The sequence below is a fragment of the Mirounga leonina genome, unplaced genomic scaffold, assembly GCF_011800145.1.
Source record: "Mirounga leonina isolate KUSES-001 unplaced genomic scaffold, KU_Mleo_1.0 Mir_197, whole genome shotgun sequence".
NCBI classification, from domain to species: domain Eukaryota; kingdom Metazoa; phylum Chordata; class Mammalia; order Carnivora; family Phocidae; genus Mirounga; species Mirounga leonina.
The window spans coordinates 3906506-3924436 of record NW_023270494.1 but is presented as its reverse complement, the minus strand read 5'-3'; the positions used below and the strand labels follow the sequence as shown (position 1 = coordinate 3924436).

The 17931-nt window shown below is 43.3% G+C and overlaps 1 protein-coding gene across 5 annotated transcripts in view; it reads left to right on the top strand.

Moving 5' to 3' along the window:
* Nucleotides 1-3303: 3303 nt before the first annotated feature.
* The window catches only part of TNRC6C (trinucleotide repeat containing adaptor 6C), a 101693-nt gene continuing 87065 nt past the window's right edge, over nucleotides 3304-17931 (top strand). For all 5 annotated transcript variants that reach the window (XM_035025894.1, XM_035025893.1, XM_035025892.1 and 2 more), the window contains exons 1-2: nucleotides 3304-3834; nucleotides 4613-4634. In XM_035025894.1, coding sequence (XP_034881785.1) covers nucleotides 3772-3834; nucleotides 4613-4634 — 85 coding nt within the window. In that variant the 5' untranslated portion in view covers nucleotides 3304-3771. The remainder of the gene's footprint in view (nucleotides 3835-4612; nucleotides 4635-17931) is intronic.

The following is a 17931-nucleotide window of genomic DNA, read 5'->3' as shown; positions in this document are numbered from 1 at the left end:
CCAAACTTGATAAACATACTGAATTTCTTTAAAAGCAGTGTTCTCAACCTCGGCGAAACATCAGAGCCATCCGGAAGCTTTAAAAACTGCTGACATCTGCATTTTACTCTGAGAGATTGTGCGGGATAGAGTGGCAGCCCTAGCTTTGGAAGTTTTTAAAATTTCTTCGCAGGTAATTCTGATGAAACAGCCAAGACTGAGAACCACTGTTTTTTGTTTTATTTTTTTAAAGATTTTATTTATTTATTTGACAGAGAGAGACACAGCGAGAGAGGGAACACAAGCAGGGGGAGCGGGAGAGGGAGAAGCAGGCTTCCCGCAGAGCAGGGAGCCCAATGCGGGGCTCGATCCCAGGACCCTGGGATCATGACCTGAGCCGAAGGCAGACGCTTAACAGCTGAGCCACCCAGGTGCCCCTGAGAACCACTGTTTTAAAGGAACAATATTCCCTATGTATCCCCCGCCACACACCATATTGATTTAAATTATGTTTATTATGATAGTGTTTAAATATGTACAAACTGACAGCAGGTTGAAATTCCTTATGTGTGTGTAGTTGTATATAAAACACATTTATAAATGAAAAACCTCAAAATCAGTAAATTCAAGACAACATTAATATGTATATGGATGATATTTTCCTGAGGCTTTTGTGCATGCTGTTCCTTCTGTTTAGTCTTTCCCACCTGTATCAGTCTAGGCCCAGGCAGGTGATAAAAGCACACGGTAATGTAAACAGGGAAAGTTTCTTACAAAGAATAAATAGTTAAGCTGTGATAGAAGAGTCACTGCAGAAACTGTGGGATCTAGGGCTGAGGGAGAGTCCCCAAGGAAGGCTGGGGTTCAGACTTGCTGAAGAAGGTGGAGTTGCAGAGCACCTCCGTGATTTGCCCATGTCAGTGAGCCTGCAGTTGCCGGGCAGCAGGAAGCAGTCCTCCAGAGCACAGGACTGGCTCAGGAAAGCCACGGCCAGGGGCCGGTCACAGGGCCACACAGGCGGCAGGCAGCGGGGCTCTGGGGGCAGCCCTCCTGGTGGCAAGCTGCAGCTGATGGTCAGCCACGTGGATGTGCTGCGGAAGTAGGAGTATCAGCGCAGCAGGAGGTGTGGGGCACGCAGGGTCCCAGTCGGAAGGGCTGTGTCATCAGCAGGACCACAAGAGATGAGTGTAGGGGTAGGGCAAGCAGCAGGAGGCCCAGAGCACACAGTGTCTGTTGAAAGGGTCGCGGGCAGGTGACACTAGACCATGTGGTGCAAGGTTGCTGAGGGACTGCCCTTTCTGGCCCATGGCTGGAGTCATCACTGGTGTCCTCACAGCTACATGCTCAGTTGTGCTCCCTGGAAAGGAGAAAGACTTAAAGGAACTGCCTGTTGACCGCAGAGCGTGTGTTGAAGGTTGAATTTGGAGTTGCCCAGCAGTAAATTGGTATCTGACCCACACCACCCCATGCCAGCGAAATGCTCATGTAGTGTTTGAGCCCTAGCTTACAGGCTGCCTGACCCTTCTAAGTGGTGTTACTCTGTGCTGTGCTCCCCGCATCCTTAGAGTAGCTCACCGTGCTGTGTAGGAATCTTTGTTTAAAAACTAATTGCTCTTGGGGTGCCTGGATGGGTCAGTTGGTGAAGCGTCCGACTCTTGATTTCAGCCCAGGTCATGATCTCAGAGTCTTGAGATCAAGCCCCGCACTGGGCTCCACACTGAGCGTGAAACCTGCTTAAGATTCTCTCTCTCCCTCTCCTGCCTCTCCCCCCACCCCAATGCTCGCTTGCTCTCTCTCGCAAAAAAAAAAAAAAAAAAAAAAATTAGTTGCTCTTTGAGACACCTGGATGGCTCAGTCGTTTAATGCATCTGACTCTTGATCACAGCTCAAGTCTTGATATCAGGCGTGAGTTCAAGCTCTGTGTTGGACTCCACGCTGGTCGTGGAGCCTACTTAAAAAAAATTGCTCTTTCAAACAAACATATCATGTAGGAATCTTTATTTAAAAAATAATTGCTTTCTCTTGGCAAGGATGCCCATTCCCACTGTTAGTGGGAATGCAAACTGGTGCGGCCACTCTGGAAGACAGTGTGGGGGTTCCCCAAAAAGTTAAAAATAGAACTACTCTGCCATCCAGCAATTGCACTACTAGGTATTTACTCAAATACTAGTTTGAAGGGCTACATGCACCCTGATGTTTATAGCAGCATTTTTAGTAGTAGCCAAACCATGGAAAGAGCCCAAATGTCCGTTGAGTAAAGAAGTTGCAGTGTGTGTGTGTGAACACACACACACACACTATGGAATATTACTCAGCCATCAGAAAGAATGAAATCTTGTCATTTGCAACAACGTGGATGGAGCTAGAATATTATGCTAAGCGAAATAAGTCAGAGAAAGACAAATCCCTTATGATTTCAAGAAACAGATGAACATGGGGTGGGTGGGGGTAAGAGGCAAACCAAGAAACAGACTCTTTTTTTTTTTTTTAAAGATTTTATTTATTTATTTTAGAGACAGAGCACAAGAGGGGGGAGCGGGAGAGGGAGAAGCAGACTCCCCGCTGAGCAGGGAGCCCGATGCGGGACTCCAGGATCATGACCTGAGCCGAAGGCAGTTGCTTAACCAACTGAGCCACCCAGGTGCCCCAAGAAACAGACTCTTAACTATAGAAAACAAACTGAGGGGGGCGCCTGGGTGGCTCAGTCATTAAGCGTCTGCCTTCGGCTCAGGTCATGATCCCAGGGTCCTGGGATCGAGCCCCGCATCGGGCTCCCTGCTCCGCGGGAAGCCTGCTTCTCCCTCTCGCACTCCCCCTGCTTGTGTTCCCTCTCTCGCTGTGTCTCTCTCTGTCAGATAAATAAATAAAATCTTTAAAAAAAAAAAAAGAAAAGAAAACAAACTGAGGGTTGCTGGAGGGAGGTGGCAGGGGATGGGTCAAATGGGTATTGGGGATTAAGGAGGGCACATGCTATGATGAGCACCAGGTTTTGTATGTAAGTGCTGAACCACTAAATCCTACACCTAAAATTAGTATTATACTGGGTGTTAACTAACTGGAATTTAAAACTTGGGGGAAAAAATCTAAAAAAAAAAAATAATTGGTTTTTCAAGCAAACATATAATTACAGAATGCTTGAGAATCACCTCCAAAGATTCTGATTTGGTTGGGTTAGGGCAGAACCCAGGAATCTTTGTGGTTTTTTTAAAGATTTTATTTATTTATTTGACAGAGAGAGACCTAGTGAGAGAGGGAACACAAGCAGGGGGAGTGGGAGAGGGAGAAGTAGGCTTCCCGCCGAGCAGGGAACTGGATGTGGGGCTTGATCCCAGGACCCTTGGATCATAACCTGAGCCACCCAGGTTCCCCAGGAATCTGTTTTTAATAGGTAGTCGGGAGGATGCTGACCGTGTGGCCCCTGAGACCACAAGGAGAGATGTGGGTCTGGGGCTGGACTGTAGGAACAGTGTCTTACTCCATTTTGTCCCCTTATTGCCTAACTTGCTCCCTGCTAGAAGCATGGTGTTCGACACGTGGGCGGAATGAGTGACCCCAGAAGCACTGACTCGGTCAGGGCCACCCCGAGAAGTGGTGGCCCTAGAGAAGTGCCCCATGTTTCTTGCCCCTTCTCAGAGTGCCCTTTAGAGTACTTCGCATGAAACCCAACCTGACCTAAAACTCCCTGCAGCTAATGCTTTTTCGTTGTTTGATTTTAAATGGACCTTATACCAATGCCACCTTTCTTTGTTTCATAGGGAGAAAGAACAAGAAACACAAAAAGAGGAACGTTTGATGGAAGAAAAGAAAAAGAAAAAGCAGGAAGAAAAGAAAAAGAAGGAAGGTGCTCAGAAAAAGGTTTGGATGGCATTCCTGCTTCACTGCCTGTGATCATTGTGTGTCTCATTTGCATTGTCACAGCCATTAGGTTAGAGTTCCATTTTATGACCTCAAAATATCAATGTGCTAAAGCTATAATTAGCAAAAAATAGATGTTGTGCTAGCGAAATAAATACAGAGTGACAGCCACAGAATGTCTTTCTTAAGGAACTACAAATAGTAGAGCTGTGTTTTAAAGAAGTCTGATTTTTGTTTTTGGTGATTAAGAATGTCTGTGCTATTCCACTTACTGCGAACTGTCCAGAACAACCATGTCTGAGAAATGAGGAAAAGGGCCATGTAACTGATTTTATTAGGAAAGCTAGAAATAATTTTTGCAGGTTTGGGCAAATGTTCTTTTATAAATCCTATTGTTATTAAAAATTAAAAGTCCTTCTGTAAATCTTACCATCTCACTTAAATCTTACCTCATTTAATATACCAAATTAGGCAATTTTTTGTTGGTCTTGCCTAGTTTAACATACCTTGTAATTTAAACTGTGTACCTTTTAGTTTATATTAAAATACAGAGCTCTGATGAGCTTCCGGATAGATTTTTTTTTTTTGGCCTTTAGATCAATATCGGCATGTAATAGCATGTAGACAATTATACATTTTCCCTGTAATAAATTTTAATAAATTGGGCAAAAACTTGTTTTTAAAATTTCCAGTATTAAAATCTGCTTATAAACTTTCATAGATATGCACATTCTACACATTATTATTCCTAAAGAGTTTCTGATTTTTTTTTTTTCAGGCTGCTGATCAAAAAACCAAAGGTAAGTTTATTTTATTTGGGGGTGGTACATTGTATGGCAGTACCACACTTTTTGTGATGAAGATGACTTTTATTTTAATTGATAGTTAAAAACAAAGAACCTAACCCTGGCTTTGAACCTTTTGAATCTTCTTTTTATCATTCACTGTGCATTTCTTCATTTATCACTGGTTTCACATCTGCACTTCATTGGCATTGGTTTCATCTAAAATGCCTAAAGAATGTTATGTTTGCTTTCTGAACAATGCTTTTTACTTTTCCTTTGCTTTGCTTTCCACCAAACAAGGACTAAACTGATAAAGGTGATCCAATTTGAATAAGAACAGCCAAAAGATACTGAATTTTTTTGAAGCTTCCAATTTCTCTTTGCCGACTGTATAACAAAAAGAGGTATATTCTTTCTGTATTCCCTCTTTGCTTATTGATATATAGAAGATTTTTTTTTTTTTCCTAAGTCGAAAATTTACTTGTTAGTGTCTCAGCGGGTGTTGGAAACACAAGTAGTTCCCCCAGGAACAGAGGCGTCCCTGGGGTTTGCTGGAGAAGGGGCACAATGGCAGCAGCATTGGGAGCTTCTTCACCCTGTGCTTGCCCTGGTCAGGGGCTGTGCGAGGAGACGGGGCGTGTGCTCAGGAGCCACGTCCGCCAGCTCTGTTAAATCTGGGGCCAGTTACTTGATTTTTCCAAGCTGCAAGTATCTCCTACTGAAAATGGGAAAGCTGGTGAGTGGGCGGCTCCCACCTCAATAAAGCTCCTGTGAAGATTCAATGAGATCATGTATGAAAAGGGCTTGGTGCCCAGCACATAGTTAGTGCTTGGTAAAAGTGAGCTAGAATTAGTTGTTAGGATTTTCAAGATTCTGCGGGACGCATGTACACGGTGTGCGTGCAGGCACGAGTGCCAGAGAGACTTAGCAGCGTGCTGTTTGGGTGGTGCCACCACGAGTACTCTGCTTTGGTTTGGCATCTTGGGGTCTCCAAAGTAAAGTTTATGTATGTGACATCATTCGAACTTCATAACTGAGCAGGCCAGGTGTGAGGTGGCTTGAACCGGGCCTTCTGACCCCCATGCAGTGGGCCTCCCGGTGCCGGCACCAGGGTCACAGTAAGGTGGGATTTCGTGTAAAGTAAATATTAAAAGGCAGCCCAGTTCCCAGAAAGGACATTTGTCTCTCACTCTCAGAAGCAGTGTGAATGTATAGCACACTTTTTCAGAAGGTCCAGAGGGTTTTGGTACATAGTTGTGTTAGCAGTTATGATCTTGAATAAGGAAGAATGGTTTCTTCCACTTGCATTTAAAACTACGGGATTGTTGTTCTGAGTCATTTATTTCCTTTTTTTTTTTTTAACATTCTGAGAAGTTTTTATAACCTGATTCAATACCAGCCGTATTCTCTTGTCATTGTCAATGTTTTCTCTTTGCTTATGGTCATATAATGATCCTGCCACACTACACAGAATTATTATTTCCCATTACTGTTCTGATGAGCATTTCCTTGCTTACTCCAAAGTCTACTGGTGTTTTCTCTTCTCCTTTTATCTTCTCTAAATTACTGCTCCTTTGGGTCCAATTTGTCATCAGCTGGCCTTAGCACACATAATAATAATAATGATTATTAATGTCTCCTAAACAGAAAAAAAAAAGCTTTTTAAATTATAAATAATCTAACAGTGCTGCTAGATAATTCATTAATGAATATTAGCAGTATCAAGGTTTAAATTTTTCTCAGATGCTCCATTATTACTGGGTCGAATCAAAATTAACTGCCTGCAGGAAGGTGGTTCTGAATTTCTGACTGGACATGTGTGTTGGACAACACAGGCTGGGCCTGCTGCTTCCCTTAATTAACACTCCCCCATCCCTTGCCCCTCAAAGAGCTGCACTGAGCAATTTGAAAGCCTTTGTATGAGCCTTTCCACAAAAAAAATAGTTTCTTGTAATTTCTGCTAAACATTGTCTTTGCATTATCAGGGACTCAAGAAAGAGGTAGCTGAGCACCACTACTTGTTATGCCTTTAGTGAGACTCGAGATGCTCTCACAGTTGTGGGAGGGCAATCAGATGTAATCTCACCTATATATTGTATTTCTGCTGTGGAGGACCTGGTATCTGAGTGTTGGACACTGTATAATGGGTTTTGCTTCGGTCATCAGTAATCTCCTTTATTTTGGGCACTGCCCTTAATTTGGGCACAGATAATAGTAGCTTTATATGTGATGTGATGACTGAGCCTAAATTTTCCATATTGTTTTCTGGGTTTTTTATGGATTTAATTTTTTTTAAGGATTAATTATAATACCCATAAACGTGAAGTAATTTAATTCATTGGTTTTGGCCAGATTTTCTAAAGTTCACAAAATAGAAAGATAAGTTTTCAAGCAAAAAGCTCAAAGTTAATTATATCATGTATGAAAGCAAGTATCTTGATGACCCAATATGTCTCAAACTCCATATGATTAATGCTTTTTGATTTTGAGTCATATACTTTTATAAATTCATACATTATGATTAGACTCCTAATCTTGCTTGAAAGGACTATAAGTTTTGCATTTGGGTATTCAACTTTGCCATGCATTCAATTTGTAATGCTAATTTTAAGAAAATCTTTATGTGCTTTTGTTAATGTAAATCAGTTGAAACCATATTCTTTCAGTAGCCTTACATTGAGTGATAAAGGTTTTGGGGTCACAGATTATTTGCACTGTGCTGTATTCCTGTTAAGGCTCATTCTATACATGGTTTTCTCAGTATGAATGAAGGTGAGCATTGAAGTTTAAAGGGTGCCTTCCCAATTTCATAGTCAGATCTAGATGCGAATGAATACAAGTGAGAACCCACTTCTCTGTACTTCGCCAGGTAGGTGGCACTTTTTTTTCTTTTTAGCAGAGTTGGCTGAGTGCTATTTGCTCAGTTGTGAGCTATTTGCTCAACACAATATTCAGCAGTTAATTTTTATAAGGCATCACATCTCCTGAATTACACTGTGTAATAAAGTTGGCCAGATTCCTTGAGTTTACATGTATCCATGTTCACATCCACATAACCAAAACATATATTATTTTGACTATATGAGTTACCCTTAAAAGCAATAGCTAAAAGTCTAGTTAGTGTGCTTCGCACAGTGTATTTTATAATATATGGCATTTTGTTTGCCTGTCTGAAAAATTAATAAAATCTTAGCGTTTGAAGCATTCTTAGAGATTCTCCAGTTCCTTCATTGGTTTGGAAGTGAGATTCAGAGAGGTTAGTCTGCACACGTTTTGACAGCTAGACTTAGTGGCAGAACTAGAATCCTCATCTGGTGGCTGTCAGTTAAATATTTTTTCTGCTGTCATATGAAGGAGACATCAATATTGTATATCCATTATCAGTATAATCATTCATCTTAGGAAGTAACTTAGGATCTTTTCAAATAAGGCTGAAAGAAATTCCTAAGAGATTCATTATGTGAATTCTTTATGGGATGGTATCTTACAGGATTTTAAATATTAGATGTCTTTCTTTAGCCATGTTGCTCTATGTTTAAAGTAATTATTTAATTTTACTGTTAAATCCCTGACAGAAAAAAGATATAATACATTAATATTTTTTCTATGGGAACAAAAGAAAGTAAATTAAGATGTGGTATTTTTCCCCTAACACGTAGGCAACTTAAAAGGATAAAAATTACTGGAAAAAGAAAACAGCTAAGCAGGTACATACATATAAATTCTTCATTGAATTTTAGAAGGAAGGAAGTATAAATCTACTGGTGGCAGGGAGGCAACATAGTGCTCCTGTTACAAGCCCTTTAACAGCATCTTTTTTTTTTTTTTAAGATTTTATTTATTTATTGGACAGAGACACAGCAAGAGAGGGAACACAAGCAGGGGGAGTGGGAGAGGGAGAAGCAGGCTTCCCGCAGAGCAGGGAGCCCGATGTGGGGCTCGATCCCAGCACCCTGGGATCATGACCTGAGCCACCCAGGCGCCCCCAACAGCATCTTCTTTTATTTTTTTTTTTTTTAAGGATTTTATTGGGGGGAGAAAAGATTTTTTTTTTTTTTAAATACTCTCTACATCCAATGTGGAGCTTGAACTTACCCCAAGATCAAGATCCACATACTCCCAACGACTGAGCCAACCAGGTGCCCCTGAAGTTGGATTTTTAAAATTCATTTTTCTTTTTTTTATTGAGGAGTAATTTATAGTCAGAAACGTACAGGTTATTATCTGCACAATTCAGGTATAAATATAAAAAAATGGCATAAATAAGTGGAGTAGAGTACATTGTTTTGTGTCCAACTTCAAATAATCCAATAGCTCAAGGTGGGTGTCAAGCTTAAGGGATTCTCTTCTTATTTTATTTTTTTGTTATTAACATATAATGTATTATTTGTTTCAGGGATACAGGTCTGTGATTCATCAGTCTTACACAATTCACAGTGCTCACCACAACACAAAACCTCCCCAGTGTCCGTCACCCAGCCACCCCATCTCTCCCACCCCCCTCCACTCCAGCAGCCCTCAGTTTGTTTCCTGAGATTAAGAGTCTCTTATGGTTTGTCTCCCTCTCTGGTTTCTTCTTGTTTCAGTTTTTCCTCTCTTCCCCTATGATCCTCTGCCTTGTTTCTCAGATTCCACATATCAGTGAGATAATATGATAATTGTCTTTCTCTGATTGACTTATTTCGATTAGCATAATACCTTCTAGTTCCATCCACGTCCTTGCAAATAGTAAGATTTCTTTTTTTTTTTTATGGCGTAATATTCCATTGTATATATATACCCCATCTTCTTTATCCAGTCATCTGTCGATGGCCATCTGGGCTCTTTCCATAGTTTGGCTATTGTGGACATGGCTGCTATAAATATTGGGGTGCAGGTGCTCCTTCAGATTACTACATTTGTACCTTTGGGGTAAATACCCAGTAGTGCAATGGTAACAGCATCTTCTTGAGGGCCCTTCTGCTAAGTCTCAGATAAAGCAGAAGTCCATGTCTCTGATTAGGTTAACTAAACTGTAATGTTAAATATAAAGGCAGTTCGAAGTTTAGAGAAAGTTACAATTTATAGCTCCAAAGGAAGCTGATAGTCTGCTCTCTGAGAAATCACTTAACAGATTACTTTCTTTGCTTTGCTTTTTTTAACCACTTTATTGAGTTAAATTGGCACACAGTAAACTACATGTATTTAAAGAGAACAGTTTAGTAAGTCTTGGTATGTGCGTACCTGTGAAACCATCCCCACAGTCAAGACAATAATCCATCACTCCTGGAAGTCTCCCTGCACCCCTGCCAACCCAGTTCTCAGGCCCTCCCCACCTTCATCGGTCCATAGGCAAACACTGATCTGCTTCCCATCACTACAGGTTTTCTTTTCTAGACTCCAGTTAGAGCAATGGAACCACGCAGGATGCACTCTTGGCTTCTTTCACTCGGAGTAATGCTTTTGAGGTTTGTCCCTGTTGTGTATATCAGCAGTTCACTTCTTTTTATTGCTGAGCGGGGTTCTATGGTTTGGATATATCACAATTTGTTTGTCCTTTTACCTGGTCATGGACATTTGAGTTGTTTCTCATTTTTAGCTCTCGTGAATAAAGCTTCTATGAACTTTGGTATACAAGTCTCCATAAGGATATGTGCTTTGCTTTTTCTGTGGTAAATATGTAGGAATAGAATGGCTGGATCTTAGGGTAGATGTATGTTTAACCTTCAAGAATCTGCAAAACCTTTTCAAAGTGGTTATACCACTTCCCAGTGCTACATCCTTACCAATACTTGGAAAATCAGTCTTGATCCTTGTAGAGGTGTGTGGTGATCTCTTATTGTGCTTTTGATTTGAGTTTCTGTAATGACTGGTGGTGTGGAATGTTATTCTCATGTGCTTTTTTGCTGTGTATCATTGGTGAATATTCAAATATTTTGCTACTTTTTAAAAAGTTGAGTTACTTGCTTTCTTATTCCAGATTGGTTTCTAATACTACATTGACCTCTAGAGTCAGGCAGAAAGACTCATCACTGCAGCTTAGCTTCCTTCGTAATCCATCATTTCCCTTTCTCTCCATGTGCACAGCTATTTGTAATACAGTAATTTCAGAAAATGCGCACTTTTAACTGCGATCACATTTTGTCTTGCTTTTAACACACCTAAAGATTGCATTAATAAATGAGCTGTTAGTCACATTTTGCTATCTAGAGTTGTCAAGTTAGTTCATTAATTAAACAAACAATTAACAAATACCTGTCAGACAGCAGAGGTAAGTTCCCTGTTCTCAAAGAGATGTATTAGGAGGAAGAGTTAGATATATAAGAAAATGAATGCACTAAAGTGTTCTGAGGGTTGTGATACATTTATCCCACATCTTCTACCTGAAAGGATTTAAGTACATTCACTTGGTCATGTTTCTATTCATTGTTTATGTCCCTGTAAGAAAAGATGGCCTGTTTTAAAAAATAAATGAGAAAACTGGGAGAAAGGCAAAAACTGCTTTAGAATGAGATGAATGCACGCTAGAGTTGGCCACTTTCCCGGTTGTCCCCAAGTTAGCCATGAAAATGAGATTGGGGGGGTACCTTATCCCAGCCGTTCTGAACCCACCCATGAGGCCAGTAGAATTGAGCACTCTTAACAGCCTATCCGACCAAAAAAAAGGAGTTGAAACTGGAGAGGTGGAGGGCAGGGAGACCAGCTCATAGAGTCCATCTTAGGACTTCAGATTTGACCTTTCAGACCAGAGGGAGCCACTGGAGATTTTAAGTGGGAGTGACTTCATGAGATTTATATTTTAGAAAGATCATGGAACATGCCAGATTGAAGATGAATCAGACAGTTGGAGAGGGAGCTGGATGCAGCTGGTACAGTTAGACTGCTCCACACTTCACACTCGAGATGACAGCTCCGTGGTGAGGGTGCACAGGAAGGGTCGTGTGGTAGAGCCAGCAGAACTTGGGAGACCAACTGGGTTACTCATGTGATCCAGCAGATACTTATCAAACACCGGTTTGCCTGGCACTGTTTGGTATGGGGAGAAAAAGATTTAAAAAAAAAAAAAACAACAGATATGCTTTGCACCCCCTTGTAGCTTCAAATCTTATGGAGAATGGGCAGAAACATCAGTCACGATGCTGTGTGTGTCAGAACTGACTGGGATGGCTACTGTGAAGGAAAGGAACATTGTCTCATGAATGCATAGAACATAAAAACTGGAACCAGGCTGCAGTGAGCGAAGGCATCCCAAGTGATGCTGAATCAAGGTCCGAAGGATGGAGAGAAGGCAGCTAGGCCAGTTGGGGTTAGGCCAGGGAAAGTAGAGAGAGGACTCACGGGCTTCCACATTCGGAGGGAACAGCATTTGCAAAGGCTAGCTGGCCCGTGTGGCATTCTCCAGGAACTAAAACAAAAAGTTGGCATAGAAGGTGAGTTGTCAGCAAGGGGGAGAGTGGTGTCAGTGAGGCTAAGGTAGGTGGGGACCTAGTGTGCACAGGGCATGTAGAGGTGGAATATTCCTTTTTTTTTTTTAAGATTGTATTTATCTGACAGAGCAAGAGCGCACAAGCAGGGTGGGCAGCGGAGGGAGAGAGAGAAACGGGCTCCCTGCTGAGCAGGGAGCCCGACACAGGGCTTGATCCCAGGATCCTGGGATCATGACCTGAGCAGAAGGCAGACACTTAACCATCTGAGCCACCCAGGCGCCCCTGGAATATTCCTTCTCTTTTCTTTTCTTTTTTTTTTTTTTTTAGATTTTATTTATTTATTTGACAGAGACACAGCGAGAGAGGGAACACAAGTGGGGGAGTGGGAGAGGGAGAAGCAGGCTTCCCGCTGAGCAGGCAGCCTGATGCGGGGCTCGATCCCAGGACCCTGGGATCATGACCTGAGCCAAAGGCAGATGCTTAACAACTGAGCCACCCAGGTGCCCCTGGAATATTCCTTTTCAAAATCAGATTGCAACATGGCCGATTCCCCATCCCTCTTGGACTAAATGTTGGCATAGTCTGACTCGGGCTCCCTCTTCTGGCAGGCTCTTGGATTCTGCACTTTTGGAGGACAAACATCCCAGGATTATTGCTGGTCCACGATTTTTACATTTATTAAAGAAAACACACGCACAATCCTACCACACAGGGCAGTATGCATGCCCTGAGAGAACACATTTCAGACATGATTCCACTTAAACCCTCTGTGTTTCATGAGATTTAGGATTTGATGTTTTTCAAGAGCTTGTTCAGTTACGGATGATTGAGCGTGGAAAGAGACGAGGTTAGGCTGGAAGGGAGAAAGCTGAGAAGCTGTGCACTCAGTGGACTCTGTTCACTGTCTGTCCAGTGTGCCTCGTTTGGGGAGTATTTCTAGTTAATGTTACATATTGAAAAGATGATAGAAAAGCCAATATAAAAAAAAAAAAAAAAGAAAAGCCAATATGTACTAGTGCTGTATTTGTTACTTGGCTTTAACATACGCTGTTATCAAAAGTTTCTATTTTGATCTTCTAAATCTGCCGGCTGTTGCTTAAAAGAACTTAGAAATATTTGCCTGTATGATAAATAGTACATTTTTTTAAAGTAGAAGAATCCAAGGCCCAAAACGAAGTAATCTTCTAATAAAATGATTCTTACTGTTAGTAGTCATTATTAAAGTAAATTTACTTTAACATTCATATTATACAGTCTGATATACTAAGAGTAGCATTTAATGTAATTTCATGCTTTTTAGAGAGGTAACTGTAGTACATTAGAATAGAAAATATTTCTGAACAGCATTCTCTCATTAGCAACAGGCACTAAGATAATGTAGTTTAGTAGTTAATGAGTTTGTGCTCATTTTGAGTTGAGCTCCCGAAGTTGCCATGGTGACAGATCAGCCAGAAGCCATCAACAGAACACACAGAAGGCCACTGCTTGGTACCCCTCCGGAACTGCCAATAAACACAGCAGATGGACCCTCCTGCACATCGCTGTCTTCCCCTCGCCTCTAGTTGTTCTAAGGAGCTTCTCACTACAGCGTTGGCTGCTTTGTAGGTTACAGAAGAGATTGTAATAATGAAAATCTTCCTTGGAAACACAGATTATTTTAGCCCAGGAAAATAGTTCTCTTTTATAGTTGTTTAAGTAAGTGTAAATTTTAAATTTTAAGAAACTCTGAATCTTTGAGCATATATTCTGAAATAGCTAGAATTAATGCATGATTTTTGAATATTTTTCTTCTGTCATTGTGTGGTATCTGTACAGGAGAGAAATTCTATGTTTTATCATACAAAAACTTCTATTTCTTAACTTCTAAGATGCCACCAGTTAAAGAACATCATTGTTCTAATGTCTGACCTACAGATGCAGTTGGAGGGCCAATGAGGAAACTGTGTTAAATTTATACACTAATTGTAAGATGCATGCAAATTTCAGAAATAAGACATGTTAACATGTCCCTCTAGGTTGGCATTTATCTATAAAGAATTACTTTTAAAATACACCATTGCATGCTTATAGCTGTCAGTGTGCTTTAGGCTTTATCGTGGTAGCCCAGGAGATTCTGATGGAGGGCATGTGTAAGGAAGTCCCATTATGGTAAACGCCATTACAAGGAAACCGTTGTTGAATATCTAGGTCATGACCACACACCATGATGTTGTCTAGGTGAGTGAAAGAGCTGAATATTCTACTTGCTAAAAAAGGATCTGTGCTCTTAATCAGAGTTTAGTTGAAGTGTATAGAAACCACTCTAGCTTTTTTTAAGTACAGGGAATTGAGTGCTTATAAAACCATTGCGAGGCCAGAGGGAGGGGGCACCCCCTGAGCTGGGCCTCTAGAAATGATTCCCCACAGAGTCATCCCAAAGAGCTGCTCCTTGGGAAAGGATCAGGAGGCCTCACTGGCACTGTTGACTCCAGTGCACAGTTGTCACCGCCGCAGCCCAGTGACCGGGAAGCTGCCATCAGCACTGTCTCCCACCGCCACTAAGGCAGTGAATGGGAACTAGGACCCTGCCTAGAAACGTCCACCATTTCTAGGGCTATGCGTACAGTCAGTGCTGGGGTAGCAGACAGAGAGCAGCGAGGTCACTGCCTGCCAGATCGCATGAGGTCTGATCCACAACTGGGGCCTCCTTGCAGCTAGGAGCCAGACGTGTCAGTCCTGCCCCTGGTGTGCATGTTGGGGGGTGGGGGGCAGGGAGAGACAGCTTTGACTACTGCCCTGGAACGTTTTTAAAAATGATGGAATGGATGACTGCTCATTAACTTTTGTATAGTGTTTGACACTTTCCAGACGGTAGAAATGTGAGACCCAAATTAAATGGGGAGGTTTAGGGCCAGACGAGAGATGTAATTCTCCAGTCCTGAGTACAGCTGTGAGTATCTGTGCTAAGTTACCACATTGCTTCTGTCAAGAATCTCTGCCTACCTGCCTCCCTTCTTTAGTTAGTTCACTAATTGCAGTTCATGTCTCATGTGACTTAGAGTTTTGTTCATCAGCCTAAAATCCTTCCCATTGCTTCCGAGAGGGGAAAAGGAGTGAGGAGGATTATTAAGACTGGCCAAGACTTGACCAAACTTCAGTCAGGCTCCTAGACCATCTCCTAGGCCCGTCCATGCACTTCCTTATAAAATCCAGTTTTAGCAAGAACCCTGCTACGTCATGGGCGCCTGGGTGGCTCAGTCGTTAAGCGTCTGCCTTCGGCTCAGGTCATGATCCCAGGGTCCTGGGATCGAGCCCCGCATCGGGCTCCCTGCTCGGCGGGAAGCCTGCTTCTCCCTCTCCCACTCCCCCTGCTTGTGTTCCTGCTCTCGCTGTCTCTCTCTGTGTCAAATAAATAAATAAAATCTTAAAAAAAAAAAAAAGAACCCTGCTACGTCAGCTTCACCAGAAGCCCCCTCTGCTTCCCGGATGTCTGACCAGGTTCCTCATCCTCCACTGGCCCCCGGGTGATGCCTGACACCCTGGCTGGCCTTCAGCGAGAATCCTGCTAGATAAGTTTAGCCAGGAGCCCCCTTACCCTCTACGTTTCCTCTTAGTGGTTTTCCATTCGCTGCTCCACTCCCGTGCTCCCTGGCTATAAATTCCTGCCTGTCCCCGCTGCACTCAGAGTCGAGCCCAATCTCTCTCCCCCACTGTAAATCCCAGCACACGGTCCCTACGCCCATCAGCCCATCGTGAGGGTCCTGGATGGAGCTGCGTCACCATCCTTAACAAGTGTCCTTGCATGTTTTTCCTTTACCGTAATAAACGTTTATAGTGCACTTATGTGCTAGATATTGTTCTGAACAGTTCTTTACATATATTAACATTCACTCCTCAAAGAACCTTCTCAGTAAGGTACTCTGACCCCCGTTTTATCCCCCACTTAATCCACATTTTACAGATGGTACAACTGAGTGACAGGTTAAGTAACTTACCCAGGGTCACCAGCCAGTAAGGGGCAGAGCTGAAATTTAAACCCCAAGTCCATACCCACAGCCACTACACTGTATCTCTAGAGAGGTGCTTGGAAATGATAAAGCTCAAGTTGTTCATGGGGAGAATTTCTTTAGTATACAGTCAGGGAGGGATGGGAAGATGGGGCTTTGGTGGAATCGGTGACATTTTATGTCTAAGCTAGAGATTGGGTACGTGAAGGTTTGTTGATTATTTGGAATTTATGCCTTTTGTACATCTTAAGTATTTCCAAATAAATTTTTTTTTAAGATTTTATTTATTTGAGAGAGAGCATGCGCACGCACACAAGCGGCGGGGGGGGGGGGGGACAGGCAGTGGGGGAGGGAGAAGCAGAATCCCCACTGAGCAGGGAGCCTGATGCGGGGCTCCATCCCAGGACCCTGGGATCACGACCTGAGCCGAAGGCAGACACTTAACAGACTGAGCCACCTAGGCGCCCTTCCAAATAAATTTTTAAAGAAGAGAATGTCATGGTAGTATGACTTGGGTAATAAGATGGAAATGTCTTGGTGCACCGGGCACCTCTGCTCCCTGCTCTGTTAAGTCCCTGGTGAGGAAGGGAAGGTGGGCCTTGATGGAAACCTAACATCCCAAGGGTGCCCCCGCAGGATTTGTGGAGTGGAGCAAGGAGGGGGCCTGCTGCTGGGGGCCGTGGCTACCATGTTGTTTCCTTTACCTGTGAAGGTGACAAGGGGCACGCAGATAGGACCCCCTGGCTCTAGAGCCTGCACAGACAGGCTGTTGATCAAGGTCAGCTGCTTGTTGAGTTTAAATAGCAGTGAAAGAGTATGTCAACTCTCCATGAACTTATAATCAGAAGAGCCTGTTCCTGGAGAATTTCTCCCCGAAACCGAAGGCTCCAGACTCCTCTGTGTGCTACAGCCAGAACAGGAACATCCTGGGGGCTCTCCCAGCTACTGGCCACCAGGTAGATTCCATACTCCTTACAGAGCCTACACCTGCCTCTCCAGCCTCAGGCCCAGCCGCTCTCCCTTGAGGCACCAAACTCCAGCCACAATGGCATGGTTTCAGCCCGTGACAGCACGAAAGCTCCTTCTCAGGTCAGGACCTTCCCCACACTGTGCCAGCTGGCGGGTGTGAGCTCGAGTAGCCCGCACATGCACACGAGCTTGGGTGTGCACGCACACACGCTTCACCTGGCCGGCGGTTCTCCAGGCCCAGCCTCATTGTCACTTCCTCACCAGAATTAGCTTCTTTGGCCCACTGTTACTCTTGTCATGCTTACCACAGCGAGTACTTGTGTATTTGTGGAATCATAATCTCTTACTAGATTATAAACTACAAGGACAGGAACCATATGTTTTCTACAGTATACCCAGTGTCTGGCACAAAACTGGCATCCATCAAACATGACCTAAATACATAAATACAGAGAGGGTACATGAGGGTACAGGCGGTAAAAAGAATGCTAGACAGAGAAAGCCAGCAGACAGTGATTTGACCCCTGACTCCTGTGCCCTGCGCCCCTGGTTTTCCAGAGCACCTAACCTCTGCAGTTTCGTATCTCACCATGCGGCCTTTCTTTCCTTCTTGCCCTGCTGAGACGTGAGCTCCATGGGCGGGAGTCTGCCTTTTCTGTTCTCGGGCATTGCCCCAGCGCCCAGAAGAGCGGCTGGCTCTAGGAGGGCTTAGTGTGCGCAGGCGAGGGACCGCCTCTGCCTCTGTAGGAGGGAGCTGGCTGGTGTCAGGGTTTCGAAGCGTGTAGGAAAAGTTTCCAGCAGTTCAAATAAGGGAATTTTGGCATAGCATGTTAGATTATCAGAGGGCTGCTGGGCAGCAGTGGGGGCTTAGAGCAGCATTGGTGGGTGGTAGGTCTCGTTCCTTGAGCCTGCAGCGTCAGGCGGTCTGCAGACCACACCGGAGGTTGGGAT